The sequence below is a fragment of the Notolepis coatsorum genome (genome assembly GCF_963971535.1).
Source record: "Notolepis coatsorum genome assembly, chromosome: 6".
NCBI lineage: Eukaryota > Metazoa > Chordata > Actinopteri > Aulopiformes > Paralepididae > Notolepis > Notolepis coatsorum.
The window spans coordinates 82,064,915-82,090,312 of record NC_140170.1 but is presented as its reverse complement, the minus strand read 5'-3'; the positions used below and the strand labels follow the sequence as shown (position 1 = coordinate 82,090,312).

General features: G+C 45.0%; 1 protein-coding gene across 1 annotated transcript in view; it reads left to right on the top strand.

The window, feature by feature from the left end:
* The window catches only part of camk1a (calcium/calmodulin-dependent protein kinase Ia), a gene marked incomplete at both ends in the record, with an annotated part of 98,469 nt that overhangs the window by 70,695 nt on the left and 2,376 nt on the right, over window positions 1-25,398 (top strand). The window contains 9 exons of the mRNA XM_084315659.1: window positions 12,263-12,394; window positions 13,946-14,020; window positions 15,227-15,365; window positions 16,382-16,508; window positions 17,064-17,139; window positions 17,273-17,385; window positions 22,907-22,985; window positions 24,506-24,593; window positions 25,151-25,157. Of these exons, the coding sequence (XP_084171785.1) occupies window positions 12,263-12,394; window positions 13,946-14,020; window positions 15,227-15,365; window positions 16,382-16,508; window positions 17,064-17,139; window positions 17,273-17,385; window positions 22,907-22,985; window positions 24,506-24,593; window positions 25,151-25,157 (836 nt within the window). The remainder of the gene's footprint in view (window positions 1-12,262; window positions 12,395-13,945; window positions 14,021-15,226; window positions 15,366-16,381; window positions 16,509-17,063; window positions 17,140-17,272; window positions 17,386-22,906; window positions 22,986-24,505; window positions 24,594-25,150; window positions 25,158-25,398) is intronic.

Below are 25,398 nucleotides of genomic sequence, written 5' to 3'. Positions count from 1 at the left end.
ATGGCTCCTAGGTTGCGACCTCTGGCCTAGAGGTAGAGAGGCCGGGGAGTAACTGAAAGGTCACTGGTTTGATCCCCAGCAGCGCATTCCAGTTGCAAACTGGCAATTGGAGAGTGGCTTCCTTTGTGTGCCCTTGAGCAAGGCACTGAACCCCTAATTACCCCAGGGGATCTGCACTGCGGACGACCCTGCGCTCTGACCTCTGACCTCTCTGAGGAAATATGTACAGGGGACTATGTGTAACTAGGAGGGATGTGTGCTGAGACAACTTTTTACTTCCTCATTGACAATAAAGTAATCTTCTGGGATGATTGGGGGCGGGGGGGTTCTAATCTTGGTTATGATAAGATGATAATGATAGAGCCTTCCCTCAATCAATAATCAAGTGGAATATTCTATATAATAGTGGAAAGGGTGGGAATTTTTATTTATTTATGTTAGTTCACTATTCTGTCTATAACCCTGTTGGGGCGGGGGTTGTGCATTGACATCCCTCTCTTTCTGGGGCCACAAAGTAAAAGGCTTGAGAACTACTGCATTATTGAACAGATAAAAGCATATTTTTTTGCCGTTGCTATTCTGGTAAACAGCTGACTGTTTGTTTGTTTTGAGGTATTTCATCTGAAGACCACTCTCACTAATTTGCACACGTACACTACACGCACATATCCATATCTATGTTGCATAGATAATATAAATATGGTATATTCATAGAAAGAAAACGGATACAAATAGTTGTTTTTCATGTGTAGCTAGTAAGTGGGTCTGTCGGTTTGTCCGTCTGTCCCAAAAATTTCAACATTTGGTTTGCCATGATATACAGTAGTACATGAGAGAGACATGGTGTCCATTACCACAACAATTTACCTGATGGTGGCGTTATAATCAAAGGTCTCTCTCTCTCTCTCTCTCTCTCTCTCTCTCTCTCTCTCTCTCTCTCTCTCTCTCTCTCTCTCTCTCTCTCTCTCTCTCTCTCTCTCTCTCTCTCTGCGGGTGGTCATGCCCCCAGCGATTGTACAATAATACAAGTAATAAGAATAAGACATAACAGGTATAATGTACATAAAGTTTAAAATGCATGGTAAAAGACATGCTAAGGTCCTGCGATACAGTGTTAAGCTACAGATGAGGCACTGGGTCTTATGTACACTACTATACAATACTATACTATACAATATACAGTTATACTATATATCCTTATGCTATCTTGCTATATCCATCTATTGCTATACAAGAACCACTCCCGTTTTTTTTAATAAAGTAAAGTGACCTTTTCATTTTGTAAAGTGACCGTTTAGTGTGAGCGTGTGCAGCATGTGTGTGTGTGTGTTCGTGCTAAAGTGACTGTTAGTGTGTGAGCGTATACAGTGTGTGTGTTGTGTGTGTGCTCATGTGTGCTTGTGTGTGGAGAGTTCAGTGTTCAAGACTCTGATGGCCTGGGGGAAGAAGCTGAGCCAAAGTCTCTCTGTCCTAGTTTCTGGTGTGCACAGGCGTTTGCCTGACCGCAGCAGCTTGAACAGGCTGTTGTTGGGGTGGTGAGGGTCTTTCATTATTCTGCAGGCTCTGGATTTGCTTGTTATATAAGTCCTGCAGGGGTGGTAGTCCAATACCCGTAGTACGCTCAGCTGAGCGTACCACTCTCTGTAGGGCCTTCTTGTCCTGTGCCTTGCTGTTTCCATACCAGGCAGTGATGTTTCCAGTCAAGATGCTCTATACAGCTCTGGAGTAGAAGGACTGGAGTATCTTCCCCGATACTCTGAACTTCCTTAACTGTCTCAGGTGGTAGAGGCGCTGCTTCGCCTTTTTTACGACTGAGTCTATGTGTGTTGTCCATGTCAGATCCTCTGAGATGTGGACCCCCTGGTACTTAAAGCTGCTCACCCTGTCCACGGTAGCCCCGTTTATCCACAGTGGTGTGTGTGTCCCCTGCTGTGTTCTCCTAAAAATCCACGATCAGCTCCTTGGTTTTACCAGATTCAGATTCAGATTCAGAGTTTTTATTTGCCACATGGAAACAATACAATCATAGAGTTTTTCATACAAAATCATAAATACCATACCATGGACAAAAGGAGCAGGAAGAAGAATAAATCTTATAGTTACCTGCCCCTTATTCCTAAACTAAACAAGTATTACTTGATGGTCGGCATACAACCTAATTTACACAAAATAATAATTTATACCATATACAAAGACATTTTTGTTGATGATGTGGTTAAAGCGAACACTGTTATTATCAATGGCTTAGTCATAAAAGACACGTTCGTGTCAGTGACACCTCTCGCAATGCCAGTGTAACAGGGAAGCCCGTGGGTATGTCCACAGTCACGGAAACAGGTGTGTTGACGAGTGACTGTGGCAGTGCGGGCTGGTAAATTAAACTCACTTCCCCATAACAGGGTTAACAGACGCATAGGTACGGTAGTTCTGTATCGTATGGCTCTCGCTCGGCGTCACTCATGCACTGTCCTCGCACGTGCACTGAATAAAAGACCACAATGTACCTTTATATCCCAATATTTGTCTGACCACACCCCTATCAGCTTCCCATATAAGCAGGGGTGGGGCCACCCCCTCGTCTCCTTTCTCGCTTCACCACAAGGAAGTGCCTCAATAGCCCCACTTGACAATGTTGTTAGTAGGAGAAAGTTGGAAAACAAGAGATACGTTGACATCATATCTTTATTTTCTCTCTCACTATATTCAAGAAAATATGGCGATATTGTCTTCGTACTGGAGTGTCTGGAAGATGATGATCATTCTACACCTCCGTCGGGTTTCGTATTGGGAGTTTATGCCGCTACATGCCTCTCAACTGCAGTCCTCCTTGCTGATCAATGCCTCAGGTCCCCCCCCCCCCTCGGTACCCCCCCCCCCCCCCTCTGCCCCCAAGTGACACTGGCACAATGACATTGACTGCACTGCACTAGTCCGTACTGGATCTCTGCACACTTCACTTTATATATATATATGTATTTTATTTATTGATTAATCCCCCACTGCACTGTTTTCGTTTCTTGTCTGTGTTGGTGTTTGTTTACTGTGAAAAAAGAAAGAATGCATACACTGTATTGCTGCAACAATTACCAATGTGTTTTACACAAATGGCTCAATAAAGGAATCTGAATTTGAATCTGAATCTGTGGCTGGTTGTGGTAAAACCTTCCAGCGACACAGCTGGACTGTAGGACGCGCCGCTGTTGTGAGAAGCGGTGGGTTCCAGGTTGGTGAGTAATGTTTTGCTTGCAAGCTCCACTTGTCTGTTAGTGCTATGGGGGCTAGCTGACAATGTTTACGAAAACCGGCCCCAGATTAGGGTCCTTTGTTCAGCCTTTAGGCGATGGCGGAGGATCCTGGTTTGAAGCCCATTATAGCAACTAGTGGGCCACTAGTGGGTCTCTGGACGCGTGGGTACTTCTCTGTCACCGTATAAGGCCCCGTCTTTCATATACAAATGAGAGTATACCCTAAACGAGGAAATGTGAGCATGGATGATCGTTATCGGAAAATCCATGTTCAAGTCAGATACAGCCCAGATGGGACTTGTACCGTCTCCGCCGGATGGTAAAATCACCGTTGTAAAACTGTGTTAACATCTCGTTTCTCTTCTCTCTTAAAAGGTGAGGAGGGTTTCAGAACGGCGGCCTGTCTGAGTGTGACTTGTTATATCGTTGTGTACGAGTTCAGGTGATAGCTGCTTAGCTTGCGTGCTAGTTGTGGCCTACTGTGTTAGCCAGTCAGCTGTTAGCTGCGGCGCTAGCTCGCTGTGTTTACCAGGAGCCTGTTGTGTCATTAGGCTAGGTAATGTTAGCTTGCTGCTATCGGCCGAGTGCGGCCGTTAGCTTAATGCTACACTGTTGAACGTTCTGAGACTATAACATGCTTAAACACTCTGACTACGACGTCATCTTTGACAGAGGATGTTAGTCGAACCTACCCTGGGGCCAGCCGGCGAGGACTGCGTCAACAAGGGGGACCATAGCGGCGGGATGGAGCGGCGACGCTGCCCAGGTCGACAACACAGGACGGCTGTGTTTACTACGGTGCCTTGTTAGAGACTGCAGTTTCGCTTGATCTGCGCTCACGGTAGGAAGGGTCCTGACCAGACCTTGAACACTTCTTCTTGCTTTCCCTTCTAAATGTTTTGTAAATAACGATGTTTTCCAAAACGAGTGTTGCTGCACTACATTTAGGATACGACGCGAGTTATGTGTGAATTGTCTTGTCACTGGTCTCCATGCAAATCGGGTTATTTGTTACAGATGTGAAAATTATCTGGTTTGTTGTGTTGAGACACATTGTGTGTTCATGTACCGTGTACTCACAACTAAGGGGAGTAAACTGACCTATAAAGCTATGCTTAGTGACATATGAGTAAAGAATGATTCTTTTCTCAGCCTGTAATGACAATGAACAGTGTGTTCACATATTAACAGGTTACCTGTTTAACTGGCCGTATTAAGGGTAAAGTAGGAGGGGTGTTTTTTCCCCCCGGTTCCCTGGGGACTTCTTCACCCTCCTCTCAGACATGTTGTTACACTATATTGTGTCACTGTGTGGTAGGGATACGATGTAACCCTTATCTTAGTTGTTGGGTTGTGCTAACCGCTTGAGAAACTATATTTTCCTAAAGAAAAGATTGTTTGGTCACTTTTTTCGTGTGTGCTTAGCAAGGCCTGTGGCCGATACTAATCGAGAATTATGTATTCTCTCATTATGAAAAACGGCGTTCCTCTGTAGAGTGTTTTTGCCATTTTTTGTAGGTGATAAAGGGTTGTGTGTGTCGTGCGACCTACAACTGGGTTGGGTTGGCCACAGAAGCACATGTGTAAGTCTGGTACCGGGGCTCTTGAGAGGGCCCTCTCTATTCTGTGTTTTTTCCTTAGTAAAAATCAGATGGCAGGTTAGCACATGCGCTGTGTGAAGCTGTTAGACCCTTCATGGAGCTGACTATGACTGCGTCATACTCTTTTTTGTCATTACATCGTATCATGGGTGTGGGGTCGTAAAGGGGTGAACTGGTAATCCTTTTCTCCCCTTCTTTGATGGGCAGGGGTTAAAACCTCCTGTCCTTCGAGGTTCCTGTCACGTTGCTGTTCGGCACGTTACAGGGTAAGAGGGGGGGGGGTTTCCTGGTCCCACGCCCTGGAATATTGGGCGTGTGCACCGCAGAAATTCCCCCGCCATAGAGTACGTCACTGTGCGCGTCTCTGTTGGTAGGACTTCCGTGTGCTGTTCGGGTCCATATGATGGATCTGTTTCGGGGGTGGTCAGGGCTCCTCCTCACGAAGCTCCTATTCGGGCCTTCTGTGAGTTGGGACTCTCCTTCCATGTGAGGGAGCCTCCTCAGAGTACAGAGCCTCCTCCACAGATTGTCAAGGTGAGTGGAACCTCAAGAAGGAGTCCTACTCTATTGTGTGTGTATTCGATTCAATTCGATTATTGAGTGTGTATGGGTTCAGTGCCTCCTCCCCGGAGAGCCCTAAAACCAAACTTTTACATGGCTCAAGGTGCAATATATTCTTTTCAATCTGTACAGCTCGCGTGGGAAGTCTCTCTGGGGATTTCCGTCTCCTCTCTATGGGAGGGTGGTGGAATGTAAAAATGTAAAAAAAAATTACCCCCGGCTGTGTAGACTGGGATACATGCTGTTGGTGCTTCCTTCTTTTCTATTAAAAAGAGTTGGAGTTAGGAAGCATCACACCCCTCTTGTCGTTCCCCTGGGTGCCTTGGGGATTCAATGACAGGTCTAGATAGCCTGTTCATTGATGTGGTTGTGTCCCGACGCACGCATAGTGCTAGCTCGGGGTGTTCTGTTGAAGATCAGGCGAATGACTGGCACGCCTTGGTTGCTTGAGGTTAAAACAGCGTTTTTATAAAGCAACTGGGATGGAGGTTTTTCCTCTTCCGACGACCTGTGTTGGTTGTCGACGGATTCTCGTTCATATCTGGGGGATGATGACGGAATGGATCTGAACATATGTAGAGGGGTCTCACGCCCTGGGGGTGGGCCACCGGGCGTGGTTCGCACTGAACGTCTGGGTGGCGCCTTCTTTTCATGTTTAAGATCAACACGCATATCTGCCCCTTCTCCTGGAGTAGGCATGTCGGCGTGGTTAGGGCACGGGACTGGTTCTGGTCACGCTGGTCCGGATCAGTTAAACCCGTTGTCCGCCGGGGATGCAGATCTGCTGTTCTGGTACCCTGAGGGACTTGGGCTTTTTTCAGGGGGAAAAATGCCAGGTCGGTCCGGGTGTCACAGGGTTAAGCGCTGTGGAGACCCTGGTTGGGTACATTTTGTACTCTGCACTGTCGTAATGGCTTACGGCCATGCCAACCTGTACACGCTTGATCTCGTCAGATCTCGGCCGCTACGCAGGTTGGTCCTGGTTTGTACTTGGTTGGGAGACCACCTGGGAATACCAAGTACGGTGTGCTTGGGGCTGGTTCTCCATTCTTTTCGCTCCTCTCTCACGCATGGCGAAGAGGGGCCTGTTGGGGTGGTCTTTGACCTCCTCTGGTGACCCTGTGCTTCCCGTATCGCCGGGCCCGGTCCGAAGTAATGTTTCGTCGACCCGTAGGCCTGGGATAACCCTTTTTTGAAAACTGAAACACTTGTACTGCGGTGTAGCCAGTGTATACCCGCAGGTGTGTTTTGGAGTTTTTTCTTGAGGGGTTATAGGAACAACCACCGCATTGGGTAACGCCAAGGTGAATGATTCCCTGGTGTGTTGGAGCAGTGTCAACTCCCGGGTTACCCGGTTGAGGGTGCCCCTGCACGTTCATGACGTCTGCCAAGCATGTCAGCCTTCTCTGCCTCAACCCCTCTGGGTGGGTTTTTTTTAAATGGAGGCTTGGTCATGCAACAACGCCAGCATACGCCCCTTCCGCCGGGGGGGCTGTTCTCAGCTGACTCCTTTGGCGCCTGTCTCGTCCGCAGTGCTCCAGGCTCGGGTTACAGCCTGTTGCCTGGTTTTCCCCGGTGCGCTGCCTGCTTCCGTTGGTTAACCTTTTTTGTGTGCTTACGGCCATGCTGACTGCCTGTTCTGCAGGGTCAGTGTGCCAGGCGGTGTGCTATTGGGGGGAAAGGGCCCGCTCTTGGAGAAGAGGGGCCTTATCCGAATACGCTGGCGATGTGGGGGGCGGTGTCACTAAGTGACCGCCTGGTGGGGTCTTGATGCCTGGCGTCATTGACCTCTCCGGGCCCCCGTTTTCCAGGGGATCCAGTCCCTTCAGTGGGTCTGGGTCTTCCTTCGCGCTCCGCTGCTACGGCCTTGCCACGGGGTTGGGTTTGCCCTTGACCCCGTGATTCTGGGGGCAGTAACGAGGTTGTTCCCTCCGTTCGTTCCCGGGTGGCATGCGGGTTGTGCGTGTGTGTAGTCGTGGGGTCAGGCCACGGTCTGCTCACCCTGTGCGTTGAGTTGCTTGAGTGCCTCTTCGCACGGTCGGGTCCGTCGCCCTCCCGGGAACCTCCAATAGGGGGGGTGCCCTCCATTAGGGGGGGTCGGGGGGGCTTGGTCCTCCCTGATCTGATGGTTGTGGGGGGCCTTCAGCGGGGTGTATTTGTCGGCCGATGGCTCTCGCTCGGCCTCCCTTGTGCATGAGTGACGCCGAGCGAGAGCCATACGATACAGAACGTTAGGTTATGACTATAACCAAGTTCTGTTAGTAGTGGTGACGCTCGGCGTCCGACGCCGCTGCAGCCCTTGATCTCGCCTTGTGGTGAAAGCTTGGGAAGGAGGCGAGGGGGTGGCCCCACCCCTGCTTATATGGGAAGCTGATAGGGGTGTGGTCAGACAAATATTGGGATATAAAGGTACATTGTGGTCTTTTATTCAGTGCGCGTGCACGTGCGAGGACAGTGCATGAGTGACGCCGAGCGTCACCACTACTAACAGAACTAGGTTATAGTCATAACCTAACGTTAGGAGTGAATTCACTTCTTAGTGCAGCGGCCTGTGTCGTCGCCCGCGGACGCGGGAGCCCCCTGTTCGACTCCCCCTCGGGACATTCTCATTTAACATCAAACACAACGCAGACCCAGTATGATCTGTCACACCAGCGAAGAAGGTGACATTGGCAAACGTTCTGCCGTTCATAGGTGATGAGATTATCCTGAGAGAACTTGCCAGATATGGAAAAATGTTACCTCCAATAAAAAAAATTTCATCAGGTTGCAAAGCGCCTGAATTACAGACATTCATAATAATGAAAAAAATGTAAGCGATCAGGAGCTGGACTTGAATTTTAAAGTGGTAATAGACGGTTTTGATTATATTATATTTGCCACAATGCAGAATATGAAATGTTTTGGCTGTGGTAGATAGGGGCACCTGAGGAAATCTTGCCCAGGAGAGGGGCCTAGTACTGGGAAAAATGCTGGGAGAGGTGCTAAGGGGAAAAATCCAAAGCGCTTTACAATTTGTTACTCACATTTTACCCATTCACTCGCACATTTACACACCGATGGCGGAGGCAACCATGCAAGATGCCAACCTGCTCATCGGGAGCAATTAGGGGTTAAGTGTCTTGCTCAAGGACACATCGACACGCTGCCCGGGAGGAGCAGGAATCGAACCGGGAACCTCCGGATTGCCAGACGACTGCTCTACCTCCTGAGTCACTGTCGCCCCATGGTATTTGTGGTATTTCTCTCCCACCCACCCCTTCCTAATGTACAGTCCCCTCCCCATCATATGTATATACTCTGTCAGGATCTATGGGTAACAGTACTGTATATTTGCATATCGTATATGTCACAAATGTAACAGTACTATATACCTGTATGTCATGTATGTCCCTATGCCATAAATGTCATGATGTCATATATGTTGTGTATGTCATAAATGTCACTATGAATTGAAAATGGGGGACCCTGATGTAAACAAGACAAACGTCTTTCCCTGGTCTGCATCCCCTTAACAATTGTATGTATTGAGCCGTACTGTATTGTATCCATTCTGCAATCTGTTAAATAAAGTTTTCATTCATTCATTCATTCATTCATTCATTCATGATAATGGTGGCAGAGAACAGGGGAAGAGTGGTGAAGAAGCCTCTAAACAGGCAAATTAACCAGATAAGAGTGATAAAAAGTAAGAAGGCACAGAAAGGGCAAGTGAAACAGAACAGGGAAAAATTGTGGAAATTAAAATGAGGGGGGGGGGGGGGGGGGGGTCGTGGCGGAAGAGAATAATGATAATGGAGATGAAAATGTTGGAGATGGTGAAAATGAAGTTGATCTGCAAGGACAGGGTGGAGGGGCTAGTGTCAGCAAAGACACTACAATTAACCAGGAGGACAGTGGTCCTGTAAATGAAACAGGGTCAAATGACACGGGTGGGGAGGACAGAGTGGAGGAAGGGGTGGTAGTGGATGTCGATATGGAGGATGTAGAGAACAAGCTAAAGGTGGTTCGGCAGAAAATAAAGTCGAAAGAAAACATTTTGACAAGTTCTCAAGCAAAGAAAGCGGATGTGAAAAAAGGAAAAAACATAAAACAGAGTACACAGGAGGGTACAGGGTCAGATGTAAGCTCTGGAGATGAGTCTGATGATTGGGGGAGTGATGCATCTTCAGATGTAAAAGCTAAATCTTCCTATGGAATGGCTGAAATAAAAATGTTTTTACATGCAGACAACAAAAAACAGGAAAGGTGTGAAAGTTGGAAAGTTCTTTCCGGATAGGGAGCTGTTCATTGTGTCAGCAGTGGCGTCGCGTGGGTAAAATAACAGGGGAAGCAAAAAAAAATTATTAAAAAAAAATTATTAAATATTTTTATTAATATTTTTTTTTTTTTTTTTTTTTTTTTTAGTCAAGCAGTCACCATGTACACTACAGTATGGCTCGGCGGCCAGTCAAACTTTCTTAACAGATTGCAGAATGGGTACAATACAGTACGGCTCAATACACACAATTGTATAAGGGGATGCAGACCAGAGAAAGACGTTTGTCTTGTTTACATCAGGGTCCCCCATTTTCAATTCATAGTGACATTTATGACATACAAGACATCATGACATCAAATATACAGTACTGTTACCCATAGATCCTGACAGAGTATATACATATGATGGGGAGGGGACTGTACATTAGGAGGGGGTGGGTGGGTGGGAGAGAAATATACATATGGCCGGGAGAGAATATGACTGTCTATTAGACAAACGTGACAAGACAAACGTATTTCTCTGGTCTGCATCCCCTTAACAATTGTGTGTATTGAGCCGTACTGTATTGTACCCATTCTGCAATCTGTTAAATAAAGTTTTCATTCATTCATTCATTCACGTGTCTGTTGCGCGGCGCGCCCAGCCATCAGAGCGCTCCTACTGTAAAATGCGGAAGCAGCCATTTCAGCCTCAGTTTTACTCGTTTATAAAAATGATTTAAAATGTTTATTAGCAACGCCGAGCTTTCAAACCCCGCCGCATCTGTGTGTGAAACCCTAATGGAATGCTGGGTACCTTTGACATTTATATCCGATATATTTTGGACCCACCGCTAGCTTTTAAGCAGTGCTTGATGGTGCACATTAACCTGGCTACTACGGAGGAATAAGTGACTGCGTATTCCAGCCCCTGGCTTGCATTGCAGTCATGAAAGGGTATACAAGCTTGCCTGATAACGTTAGTTAGTCAGTCAGGCTGCTCAGTGCTTACCTGGTCAATAATGTGGTCCTCCTCTTGCCAGATAGATTTGTTAAATCATAATATCCACAGTGGTGTGCTCTGCTGGTCCTCAGTAAATGTCCCGCCGGCGAAAATAAGTTGCTATTAAAGTGCTAAATGTTAGATACACTAATAGAGGATTCGAACGTGCCCGCTCTGTTAATAACATTTTCAATCAATTCCGCGAGGGGATGATGTTCAGACATGTTTGTAGTAGACTACTAGACTGAGTGACGCCAGACAGTTTTATACTACTAATGGGATGTCACGTTAGGTAGTCAGGTGGAAACATGAATTTCTGAGTGCCCCGCCTCCAGGGGGGAAAATATGCTGAGTGTTTTCCTCCCAGCTCCGTTTTAAACTTTTAGGGTGTGGCAGTCAGCTCGAATCTGATTGGCTAGGATCGGATTTGGACTCTATAATGCTGGAAGCCTGGAGAAAGAGACCTACCCACTGCCTCTCTCCTATACTAGCTGCAGTGAGCACAGTCTGACAGTGTGTTAGAGGGAGTGAGAAGGAGAAGAGGGAGACATTTAAAAAAAAATATATATATATATAACACAGATGCACAGATGAAAAAGAATGTAAACTATATATATATTTTTTTTTTATATGAATATTTGATATGAATTTATAGGGAGGCATGGCTTCCGTTGGCTTCCATAAGGATTCGCCACTGTGTGTCAGCCAGAGCTAATATGAAGTGCTCGAGGAGATGGATGGTTTTCTGATCAAGAAATATATAGGCTGAGGAAAATTGTACAGAAGGTTAGGCTGGACCTCAACAAGGAAGATAATGGAGAGGAATCAGTATAGGTTTGTTGTTTTGGTTACGTTGTTCACATGGGTGGTTTTCTCTTTGTTTCTAATGAGCAGTAGTTTTAGAGTGGCCACCCTAAATTTGAATGGAGCAAGGGACATACGGAAAATAGCTCTTTTATACGAAATGACCAAAGTGAATGTCATGTTGGTGCAAGAAACGCATAGTGTTATGTTAAATGAAACAGAATGGAAGACAGAATGGAAGGGCGAGGTGTTTTTAAGCTCCCTGACCTCAGTGAGTGGGGGGATTGGCATTCTGTTCTCAAAACGTTTTGTACCACTATCTTATGAGATACAGCGGAAAGTGCAGGGGAGGCTCCTGGTGGTAAAAGCCAAGTTTGAAAGACATACTATAATTTGTATTAATATTTATGCACCCGTGGTTGGTTCAGATAGAGACATTTTTTTAATGAGCTGAATGACACTCTGATGAGTTGTAATTCTGATGATTTTTTTTTATTTCTGGGAGGTGATTTTAATTGCACTCATTCAATTTTTAGACAGGAATCACACTGAACCTCACAGAGGATTTTAAATCAACTTATAGAAACGCATGACCGTGTAGATATTTGGAGAAGACTACATGACAACAAAAGAGAATATACTTGGGCTCATGTTAGAGAAAATGTGATTTTTATAGCTAGGTTGGATAGGTTTTATTGTTTTAAGCATCATTGTGGAGTTGTTAGGATGTGTAAAATGATGCCTGTAGGTTTTACTGATCACTCGTTGGTTTTAAGTGATTAACCTCTCTCTCTCTCTCTCTCTATTAGGGGGGCTTTCTCTGAGGTGGTGCTCGCGGAGGAGAAGAACACCCAGAGGTTGGTGGCCATCAAGTGCATCCCCAAGAAAGCCCTGGAGGGCAAGGAGACCAACATCGAGAATGAAATCGCTGTTCTACACAGGTGAGGCCCACCCCAACAACAACAACAACAACAACAACACATCAGCGGGGGGGGGGGGGGGGGGGGCAAGGTTGGGGGACAGTGAGGCAACGCTAAACGTAGGATATCTGTCAGTATAGAAACAGTGGGATTTTGTGCACTGTGGGAAATGTCAGGAGTAAAGAGGATATACCTATTTTTAGTGTCCCTGTTGCCGGGGCAACTGCACACAGAGGCGGAGATGGTGTGTGTGGAGTTCCCCGCAGCACTAGCCTGTGTGTTGAAGAAAAGAGAGAGAGAGAGAGATTTAAAGGGAGAGGGGGAGATATAGAGAGAGAGAGTGAGAGAGAGGGGGAGAGAGAGAGAGAGTGAGAGAGAGAGAGAGGTCTAAAGGGAGAGGGGGCGGGGAGAAAAAGAGAAGGATATGTAAGAATTAGGGATATCAAAATAAATATGGTATGAAGAGAATGGTACGATGGAGGAGGACAACTGTGGAAGAGAAGAGAGGTATGAAAGGAACAAGAGAGAGAGAAAGAAAGAAAGATAGAGTGAGATAAAGAGAGAGTGAAAGAGAGAGAGTGAGAGTGAGAGTGAGAGTGAGAGTGAGAGAGAGAGAGAGAGGAGAGAGAGAGAGAGAGATCAGGGGTTGATGAGGGAGAGATAGATGGAGGGTGTCACCTAGCCGCTCACAGTCAGTCTCGTAACCATATCAAGCCACTGAGTTTGAGAGACACGCTTTCCCACAGCACTCTAGTAATAGAGTTGCCATGTGACTCTTTAGAGACTAGAGCTCTGCATTTGCTGTCTGTCAACTCCACCATCACTGCAGTAACAAATTCTTCAACACATTTTTCTTTTGATGCACAACCATGCCTTTATTTGCCTTTGTTACAGCGAGCCCTCTCCTTTAATCTGCCAGGGTCTGTGTACCTCATCCAGACGTTGCTCTCTATACTCAGCCTCTCTATACAGCCGGTCGTCATCATCCTCTGCTATGGTAGTTCAATCCGCCTTAAGCTCTTGAGGCGTTTGTTTCAGAGAGGCTCCGCTGTAACCCTGGAGTACAAGAGCGTGTTTGGTTGGATCACTTCCACTGAGCACGCTCTGAATTAGAATCTGAAATGAGCGGCAAGAATGCCATCTGGTGACCAAGTGACAGTATGATGGAAACGTACCAGTGCTATTGGATTTGGGGGGAAAGGCGGAGTATGTGAAAAAAGACCTATGGCTCTGACAGCTCTAAACATCTAAATGTCTATATTATGTGTATCAGTGATAATTAAACCATAAACAAAGAGGCCTATTAAGATGTTAGATCAAAATGTGAACAACGATGTGATTTAATGTTCTATGCCTTACCTTTGTCTATTTAGCTGCTATCCATTTTATGCTCATATTCTATGGCTGCACTTTATGCATTGCTCTCGATCTGCCAATTTTGTGCTAATTTTTTTCTTACTGCTGTGAAGCACTTTGAGCTGCAATTACTGTAAGGTGCTATACAAATAAAGTTTATTATTATTATTATTTGACTAAGTCCAGCGCTTCATCTCCACATGGGTTCTTCCTCAGAATCCAGCACACCAACATTGTCTCCCTGGAGGACATCTTTGAGAGCACATCACACCTTTATCTTGTCATGCAGCTGTGAGTTCATCTTCTTCTCTCTCTCCTATGCTATTGGGTAGGCTAGGTTTTATATTGCTTGTCCATAATATATAAGATAAGATAGAAGACATAAATACAGGCAATACAATTATAGTACAGTAGAAAAGTTAAAATACAGTGTAAACAACAATATAATTAACTCTGAATATACGCATAATGAGCAAGTAAGCAGTGTGATCAAAGGTGCAGATGAGGGTCTGTATGCCCCATCAGTTATATTATACTGTACATTACAATAAATATGGTCAATAACACTTAGAATCTGAATATATACTACGAGTAGGGTAAGGAATACAGTATACACAGGTACAGTATACATAAGGTGTTACGGTCTGGTAGGTGTGCTGGACCCATGTGCGGTGTAGTACAGACAAGACGATAGGCAGGTGTGATTTTCAAAACAATGAGCGGTTCTTTATTTGAGAGCAGAGAATGAATACGTATCCGACGGGAGAAATGTCCATCTCCAAAACACATCAGATCCACTTCACAAAGTAAACAATACGGGAAAACGGGGGAAATAAAAGGAAAGACAACCAGGTCTCCAAAACACGGTAGATAGGATCTCGTCAAACGGCGATGCTGCATATGAACACGTAAACAATACTTTCAGTCACAGATCACATCGGTAGTCTAAGCGACACGACAACTAAGAGACATAGTGAATGCACTTGTTCCAAAGAACGGATTTGACATGACAGTCAAAGAGACATGAAAATTAACAGCTTATCCTTCGTGGCGATAAGACTTCAGCAAGAATGCATAGAACTACTTACGGCAAGGGTTCAGTGATCGACTGACAACCTGAGTAGTAACCAGGAAGAACCAGGAATATAAAGCCAACTTAACTATACACACCAGGTACCAATTAGCGCAATCAGTGCAGAAAGAAAGGTAATTACCATTGGGCAACGGATGAGAGCAAAACCCCAAAAGTTACATAAGGTACCCTAACTATCATGATATATATCATTTGTTATACAATATTTGTAGTCCGTGCAGTTTAGGTGGGAGTCAGACACACTTAGTGATCAGACATTCCTAGTAGTCCTCAAGTTCTGCTGCCGTTATTTCCAATCATGCATGCATTTTTCTTTTTAAACCTATGAAAGAGAACGTATATTTCAAATGCCGCCAATGTTTAGGTTTCTCCCCATGGTGATTGTACTGAATTGTGCCTGGCAGGGTCTCGGGAGGGGAGCTCTTTGACAGGATTGTGGAGAAGGGCTTCTACACAGAGAGAGATGCCAGCCAGCTCATCCACCAGATCCTGGATGCAGTCAAATACCTCCACGACATGGGCGTAGTCCACAGAGACCTGAAGGTACAGCGGTTCAGGGAATGCATTCGGCCAAAGATTGATGTGATACCCTTGACATTTTTTATTGTATTTAGTTAGCTGAGGCATTGACACAGGCGGCTAGAGTGTCACTTATGCACTCACTGAATCGTCATGTTGACAGTGGCCTCTAGATGGCATATAATCCAGTCAGTGTTGCACATACAGTATATCACGCCACAGACAACCCTCTGACGCATGTGCCGCAGCCTGTACCAGATTATCGCCTGGTCTTGTTTTTCTCTACCAAACACATTTGAGGAAGTCCCTCTGTTTCTTTAAAATGGTATCTTTTAACATTATTAGCATTCTTATTGAAACCGAGGGGCACTGCTAGTGGTAATTAGCTTGAAGGTAGGTGTGCTTCATGATTTCACTGATGCTAATAATGCTAATAACTCTAACAAGCCATTTAAAGGAAAGTAAAGGACAAATGTAGGAACCTTTTCTCCTGTGGCATAGATGTATGTAAAGCAAAGTGCCATGCATCTGACTTACCACTAGGGGTGGCTAACCATGAGTGAGTGACGCACACTGTGCCAGCGCTAACTTAGACACTGTGTGTCTGGCTGAACCTATTATCATTCCGCTATAGGGGAAGAAACCCTCTGGGTTGTTTGTATTTCTTTAGACCAATCACAATCACTCTGGGCGGCGCTAAGCCCAGGGTGCAGTGGCGGTGCCCTTGCAAAATAGTGTTGCAGATAGCAGAAGGGGAGGATAATTCCGAATGAAATAGTCGGCCAATGGCATGCTTATACCCACAGTCTATATCCTGTGATTCAGAGTCAGACTAGTGACTGGATGACTAACTGACTGAATGAGTTAGTGACATTTTGCATCTCAAATAATATTGAAAATGTAAATGTGTCCCTTATTAATGTAACAATGCACAATTGAATAAAGAAGACCAACATATTTCATTATGCCTCTCTTGTCCTGCTTTTCTCCTGGTAACCACTACTTTTGTCATCATCATCTTCCTCCTGGTCCTCATGTAGCCGGAGAACCTGCTGTACTACAGCATGGACGAAGACTCCAAGATCATGATCAGTGACTTTGGACTGTCCAAGATCGAGGGGTCGGGCAGCGTCATGTCCACAGCCTGTGGTACTCCTGGATATGTCGGTAAGTGTTGTCTGCTCAGTCTCTCTCTCTCAACCTCCTTTGTCCATGTCTGCCGACTGCCTGCCTGCCTGTCTGTCTGTCTGCCTGTCTGTCTGTCTGTCTGCCTGTCTGTCTGTCTGTCTGTCTGTCTGTCTGTCTGTCTGTCTGTCTGTCTGTCTGTCTGTCTGTCTGTCTGTCTGTCTGTCTGTCTGTCTGTCTGTCTGTCTGTCTGTCTGTCTGTCTGTCTGTCTGTCTGTCTGTCTGTCTCTCTCTCTCTCTCTCTCTCTCTCTCTCTCTCTCTCTCTCTCTCTCTCTCTCTCTCTCTATCTCTCTCTCTCTCTTTGTCTCTCTGTCTCTCTCTCGCTATACGAGTGGCACTTTCATCCAGAGTCAAGTGCTGGTGCTTCAGATGTGCTCACTACTTGTGTTTGATGTAACCCTGACACCCTGGAGTATGATTGGCAAAATAACTAGCCAAGTGGACCCTTACCACTACACTGTCTCTCATATCCCTCTCTCTCTTACTGAATGGCTGGTGTGTGTGTGTGTGTGTGTGTACATGCTTGCATTTCACAGCTCCTGAGGTTCTGGCTCAGAAGCCTTACAGCAAAGCGGTGGATTGCTGGTCCATAGGAGTAATCTCTTACATTCTGTGAGTCTTCTTGTTATTTGAGCCCATTCAAAGTAGTAGCAATCTGCAGGGGATTGATTTGCTTTTGAAATAAAAATGTATTTATCTATATGTATTCATCTTTAAACGTGCTGTACTGTTCATGCTGTTTTAGGTTATGTGGGTACCCTCCGTTTTACGACGAGAACGACGCCAAGCTCTTTGAGCAGATCTTGAAGGCGGAGTATGAGTTTGACTCTCCGTATTGGGACGACATCTCAGATTCAGGTACCTGGTTTATATGTTCAGTCTCACCCTTACTTTCTCAGTCAGTGCTAAGTGCAGACGCCGTATGCAGCATCACTTTTCACATCAAAACAATCAAAAGAATGCACGTTAAAAAAAAAAAAAAAAAAATGTAAGGGATTCAAACTTGTCACCAACGGACCGCAGGATCCACAGCAATGCAGCGCTGCCAGTTGAGCTAGTTGTCGATGGTAAAAAAGGGGGGATTACTGCTACACGTAAGACGGAGCTCCGCCGCGACAATATTATTAAACAGCGGCTCTGTCATTGAAGTGGGAAAAGTGAGCCGTATTGTATATTAGTACATTGCATAGTATATTGTATAGCGTATGGTAACTCAGTGGGGAAAGTGATGACAATTTGCTGCTGCGGCGTTGAAGGCGGAAAGCGGCGGTGAAACACAGCAGCCTCGTCTTGCCGCGTCCTGGGGCTGCCGCGGGGCGTGGCCGCGGCGGGTCACGTGCCTGTCGCGGCCAATCAGGCCTACCCCGGAAATGGAAACGGTTGCGTAACTGATACAGGCGTACCGGCCAGGGCAAAAACATCTATAGTAGATCTACACCGTCATGTACAAACATAACTCTACTGTATTAGGTATAAGTGGAACAACCCTATTAGGGATGAGGCAGAATCCGAATATGAATTCGGGAAAGCACTGATAATGAGATGGACACATATATTTTAATATTTTTCATTACACTGTAATTCATATTATTATCCCCCCCAAAGCTCCATTTACACAGTATGGCACCACCGTCATGTTCACCATCAAAAACTACCTGTAGGACAGTCACTGGGATATTAGTAATCATTTTTGGAAAGTTGTGTGTCAAAAGAGTGAAAGAAAACGTTTTCTCTCCTATCTCGGCTGCTAAAAACAAAAAACCCTAGAGAAAGCCTGTCTTAAGCTTGTCTTAAATCATTATTGTGAGTTATGCATGTCAAATTGATTATATCTATCACCACACATGTGTGCCTTTGGAGGCCTATTTCAGAACGAGAGAGGCACATCGTGCTTCCCCTCCTCTCCTCTCCTCTCCTCTCCTCTCCTCTCCTCTCCTCTCCTCTCCTCTCCTCTCCTCTCCTCTCCTCTCCTCTCCTCTCCTCTCCTCTCCCCTCCCCTCCTCTCCTCTCCTCTCCTCTCCTCTCCTCTCCTCTCCTCTCCTCTCCTCTCCTCTCCACTCCACTCCTCTCCTCTCCCATCCTCTCCTCTCCTCTCCACTCCTCTCCTCTCCTCTCCTCTCCTCTCCTCTCCTCTCCTCTCCTCTCCTCTCCTCTCCTCTCCTCTCCTCTCCTCTCCTCTCCTCTCCTCTCCTCTCCTCTCCTCTCCTCTCCTCTCCTCTCCTCTCCTCTCCTCTCAGGTCTTTTTTCCAGACGCACACCGGTCCAAAAGTTAATTAAAATATTTCCATTACTCCAAAACAAATCAATCACTATGGGTATCGTTTGACGGCAGGCATTATGGTCATGTCAGTTTAGCGATCAGACATAGAAAACTATGTTATTGGAACCCGAGGAGGTATCCGCTCTTCCTTCCTCATGTCTGAAAAACAGCCCACAATTTTTATATTTAGGCTATTTGTCATTATTATGTATCAATAATTCATTGGATGATAGACTTTAGAAACAAAATACTGAACATGGCCAATTAGAATTTGTAGACGTGAGCATTTTCTTTAGATTTGTTTCTGTGATAAGTATTGTGCTTACACCTTTTCTGCTCTATAAAGCTGATTTCGTTTTGTTTTCAGAACATCACACACATATTAGATTATATTTGATTAGATTAGATTAGATTAAACTTTATTGTCAGATAACAACCAAATGTATGGGAAGCCTACATATTAGTCTACAGCAGGGGTCTCAAACTCAATTTACCTGGGGGCCGCTGGAGGTAGAGTCTGGGTGAGGCTGGGCCGCATCAAATATTCCACAAAAAAAGGGTTTCAAGTATTCAAAAAAAAAGTACAACTGATCCAATCTTCTCAATCTTTAGCAATAACATTTCAGAACATGAACAGTTCTTCAGAACATGAACGGTTCTTCAGGCTTCTCAGTGGTGTCAGTGGACTCATCCACAGCTATGGAAATGCACTGTGCATTTTTTTTTATTCTATCACAAAGCTGTTTATAAAAAAAATAGGTAAAAACCATATTATGCGTTTTCATCAATAAATAAATGCCCCACATTTTCTTTATAGATTGGGGGCCCCACATTTTTTAATAGATTGGGGGCCCACAAATTGATTCTTTCTTGGGGCCCAGAATCTCCAGCTACGCCCCTGGCTGGGACTCAGGATGAACGCATATTTTTCCGTCCATTCACCTTTGAATTGCAGTCGACTTTTCTTTTACTGACCATCTTTGAAAATGCCATATTTTTCTGCTGGCTGCCTGCTGGCGAAAATAGGCTAATAGCTACATTTATCTCACAGAGATAAAACTGGGAGCGAGTTTACTGTAGATGCGCTGCCAACTCTGCTCCGACTTGAACTGAAAGAGAGAGACGACATGCAGTCGACCCGCCATACTCCCCTACTCTGCCTCTGATTCGCAGACTGTGGGTGAGGGGGGAAAACGCTGACGGGACGCGTATGTGATTGGACCAGACTCGTACACAGACAGACAAGCAGCCGGACATGCAGAGCACTGCTCGCAGTCAGAGGAGATAGCGAGGATGCATTTGCTTCCACTTTACTTGATATCACTCCGGAATCACGTTTCAACCAAGTCACTAACATAACGTTGCTGTCATGAGCCTGCGCTATGGTAGCCTACAAGTGACAAAATAAATAAAACATCCTACTCTCGCGCAACGACTCGGCAAACAGTAGTGCGCGGGCCGCATTAACACTACACTTTGATGTCCAGTAGGGGGCCGCAAAATATCAGCCCGCGGGCCGCGAGTTTGAGACCCCTGGTCTACAGGCTGCATAAAAAGAACACATCTGATTCAGCAGGGGAGGGGAGGTGGGGTGTGTACATGGCCTTCTGTTCTACACGGATTTAACGTGACATCCCTTAAAACCTAATGTTCATTTGTTAATTTGATTAACAAATCCTATCTTGGTATACTGGTTCAAACCACGCCCACTTCCAGTCTTTTATCCGAATACAGATTCAAGATTCAAGTTTTATTCATCACATACATACCAGGGCATACAGTGAAATGCGGTTGGCCATGCCCGCTTCGATTGTGCAATAAAACAATAGTAATAGTAATAATAATAAAAAGATTACTAGATTAGACATGGTAAATAGACATGTTAATAAATCGCTTAAAGGCACTGGATCTGTACATTCCTATACAATGTGCAGTTTTTCTTCTATGTCCCTATGCTCTACTTGCTGTTACTAACTATACTATACAACAATCGCAACAAGTTATTTTCTTAAAGTGTCCTTTTCCTTCCTTTAAAGTATCCTTTGCTTGTGTGTTTAAAGTGACCTGTGGTGCGTTTGTCTGTGTGCGAGTGCAGAATGTGTTGTGTGTGTGTATGTGTGTATTCATGTGTGCTTGTGCGTGGAGAGATCAGTGTTCATTGTTCTGATGGCCTGAGGGAAGAAGCTGAGCCTTAGGGCCCTTTCTCACTCACTGCTCTGTGTCGAATCAGACCCGGCTCGCATCAGAAAAGGGTGTGTCTGTCTGAGTGAGAACGCTGTCCCCCGTCCCTGCCCCCCGCTGATTCGTCCCCGGGGGCGCTGAACCTGGACCGCTGAAATAGGTGGTCTCAGGTGCGTGCTAGTGGGGGCGGTTAGGCCTGGCAATTTTGTTTGCCATTGCTATGTCTATACATTGTTCGAATGCATTTATTTCTATTAGACCAGTGGTGCCCAACCAGTCGGCCGTGGTCGACCAGTAGATCAATGACATGCAATATAATTGCCACAAGCGATGGGATAATGTTAGCTTCTGAACAGGCTAGCTAACTAGCGTTAGCCGTTAGCCATTGCTGTATACTATACTTTCTTGTTCGAATGCATTTATTTCTATTAGACCAGTGGTGCCCAACCAGTCGGCCGTGGTTGACCAGTAGATCAATGACATTCAATATAATGCATATAATCGATGCAGCAATGTTACTAGTAAAGGCTAAGCTAACTAGCGTTTAGCCGTTAGCTTAGCGCTATCGTTAAAACGCTCAAAAGCGGACTCTACAACACCATCCATTCGTGATAAAATAGGGTGGGTTATATTGACAAGGCTTGACAACAGAGGTTCAAATATAACTTCATATTTATTGGCAATTTGTTCATTTATATCATCATCCAGTCTCCGCAGTAGTGTTAAGACACTTCCTGTTTACATTTTCGAACGTGACATCATCGCCTACGGCAAGCGTAAACGCTCAAAAGGCAAACCGAACCAAGACCGCAGTGTGTACACAAACTAGAGGGGAGAGAGGGGGGGGGGGAGTTCGCATCAGATTCGGAACGGGGCCAGAACGGAACGGAATAGAAACGAATAGGTGAGTGAGAAAGGGCCCTGAGTCTCTCTGTTCTTGTTGCGTGTATACGAAGGCGCTTGCCTGACCGCAGCAGCTTGAACAGGCTGTTATTGGGGTGGTGAGGGTCCTTCATTATTCTACAGGCTCTGGATTTGCACCTCCTATAAGTCCTGCAGGGGTGGTAGTGCAATACCCGAACAGATACAGATACAGATAATGTTGTCTCTGCACACCCTACGGTGTGTTAATGGTTGCTGCTGTTGCCAGTGTAACACATCTATATTCAAACCTGGGTCTCCTGTATCGGAGGCAAAGCAGCTACTGGTCAGCCAAAGGACATTCCCCCTGGCCAGGGGGGATATTAGTCTAATCTGCTACACGAGGGCTGCATTCACTTCAGACAGAAATGTTCCCTTTGATGCCCCCCCCCCCCTCGCATTGAAGGGGTAATGCCCTAAATACCAAGATGTTAACATAGTGGCCGTTCAGTCAGAGGGTAGATTGTCCCTCCCTCGATCTCTGCATTATCCGCACTCCGATCTAGGCTAACAAAACAACACCCTCACTGGCAGAGGGTTCATTTGCATCAATGTCACCGAAACGTCAGACACAGCCGAGGGTTATAAGGATCTCTCTTTCATGTTACCGGAGGCCCAGTCTGTCAGTCATGGTTATGCCAGGGAGGTATGTGGTTGGTGGTTTCATGGGTGGGGGCAGGGTTTGTGAGGAGATATTAGTTATGCATCCTTTCAGTGCACCGTCTTTTTCTCCACAAGCACAGATCATGTGTTGAGTGATTGGCTGATCCTTCTTCTTCTAAATTCTTAAAGGGAAAATCCTGAACAGAATTTACATTGTGCTATTCCAATTATTCTGGACATCTAAATCAAATGAACGTAGACAACCTCCTCCCTGAGATGGAAGCCGGGGGAAACACTGCAGTGGCTACGAGAGGAAACATAATTACTCCTTGATCCGGGACTTCCCGCTGGTCATCAAAAATGGATGAATATGAACTAAAAATAGATATTTTTTGTTGTTGTTCTTCTTCTCAGCCAAAGACTTTATATGTCACCTGATGGAGAAAGACCCCGTGAAGAGATACATGTGTGAGCAGGCGCTGCAGCATCCATGGTAGGAACACGTCCCATGATCCTCTTCAGCGACCGCGTAAACATTTACACATCAACACATGGTCCCAGAATCAGGCCAGTCAGACGCTGCTCGCGGCGGCTCAGCCCTCTCAACACGCTCTGGTCTGAAACAGACAGTGGTGCAAGAAGTACACAGTTCCTTTACTTAAGTACAAGTAGATAAATGAGTACTCTGGTCAAAGTAAAAGTCCTCCATTAAAATGTTACTTAAGTAAAAGTAGAGATGTATTTGCTATTGAATGTACTTAAGTATCTAAAGTAAAAGTACACATTCTACACGACGCTTGGGTTAAAATGGACCTCTATAGGTTATATAAAGTGGTATGTGGTCCAGTTATGCTGCACTGATTACGTTTACAGGCTTCAAATGTGAAAACATATCATCTTCATCCAATTTTTTTGTGTATATATTATGTTTTATATGCAAAATCCTTTTCTTCAAAGTAACTAGTAACTGATGGTTTCAGATACATGTAGTGGAGTAAAAAGTACAATATTTCCCTTGAAATGTAAAGTAAAAGTATAAAGTTCCCTAAAATTAAAATACTCGCATAAAGCACAAGTAGCTCGAAAATGTACTTAAGTACAGTACTTGAGTACAAATACTTAGTTACTTTCCACCACTGGAAACAGACGTCTCTAAACTCACAGTATTCACCACGTGGCAAATTTGACAACTTCAGACAAAATCATAAAAGACTTGCAACTCGATTTTGACTTGAACACCAATGACTCGGACTTGAGAGAGTTCTGAGAGAGAAGGTACTGGAGCACACGGATCATCTGGAGAAACATATTTATTATTCAATTGTCTGTTAACTCCATTATCTATGTGGATTCATTTGTGTTTTTAACATACAGTACATAGTTAATTTGCTGTCTTATTTATGCAGATGACATATCACTGATCTCTATTCATGAATGTGGTAAATGGCATTTGTTATATACTGTATATTAATTGCTCATCCAACCTGACCCCTCCCTGTTCATATGGTCTATGTTTCTAATGCCATGTATCACTCTGAAGAAGACGTTAGTTGTGTTGAAACGTTAGTGAATTTGTTTGCACCCTATTACATATTATTAAAGATGATTGTGTCTCTAGTTTCTTCCTTTTTGATCAATAACTCGGACTCGGACTCATGACTGCCTTATGACTTGAAATACCTGATACTCTCCCCATGCCCAAAAGGGGAAAAAATAATGATGCCATAAAAAGTGTAAAGGAAGTTGTGTGTCAGTGCAGAATCATCCACATTTAATATACTATTAACTATTACTATGTTGGCTTTAACATTTTGAAATGTCACTATGTTTGTAAAGAATGCAGTTTCAGAGTTGTGACTTGCTCGAGACTTGCCTGTCTTGACTCGGTACTTGACTTCGTAATTGCCAGTCTTGACTTGGGACTTGACTCTGGACCCGAGTGTAAAGACTTGAGACTTACTTGCGACTTGCAAAAACAATGCCCTGGTCCCACCCCTGCCATGTGGTCTGCAGGATCTGCGGAGACACGGCTCTGGACAAGAACATCCACGAGTCTGTCAGCGCTCAAATCAAGAAGAACTTCGCTAAGAGCAAATGGAAGGTCAGTGTCCTGACTGGATCATAAAGACATTGTGACATATTCATATTCATATTCAGTGCCATTTTGATTACGCCTGCTCTGTATGACACAGTGGCCTTGTCTATGAAAGTAAAGAACAAGCTGCAGGTTATGCTAAATAAGATGATTGGTTATTTACTAAATGCAACTCCCAGAACTCATGTGGGAAGTAACAAATTCAAGAAGGTAGGTCTATGAGAGTTCTCATATAGACATGGTCCATATACTGTACCCAGCATGGACACAACACCAAGGCTAGGATGCGCTTATATAAGGTGCCATGAGAGAACAACGTAGCTCGTAGCTCCTTTTTTATACAGGGATCTTACTGTGGAATAGCCTCCCACTTAGTGTTGAACTGTCTATACAGGGAGGGGTTTAGACGTCAGGTCAGGGCTAATCTCTGGGGTCAGATAGAGGAATAGATAGACAAGGCAGCCGGCAGGTGTAACTGCAGTAGGACATATTGATTGAGATTTCTATATTTTGTTGTTATGTGTTGTTATGTGTTACTGTCTGTCTTGTTTTTATGTCATCAGGGACCATGTTGGAAATAAGTGTTCTTCACTTCTACATGTTATCCCTTGGATTTTATGTCTGCTATCCATACATTTTTCAGTTCAGATGAACGTATGACTGCACTCTTAATAGTATTTTCCCAGTGGCTTGCAAACTCTGTTCTCTTGATTATCTCTCCTCTTTCACTCTCTCTCTCTCTCTCTCTCTCTCTCTCTCTCTCTCTCTCTCTCTCTCTCTCTCTCTCATTTGCTCTCTCATTTGCTCTCTC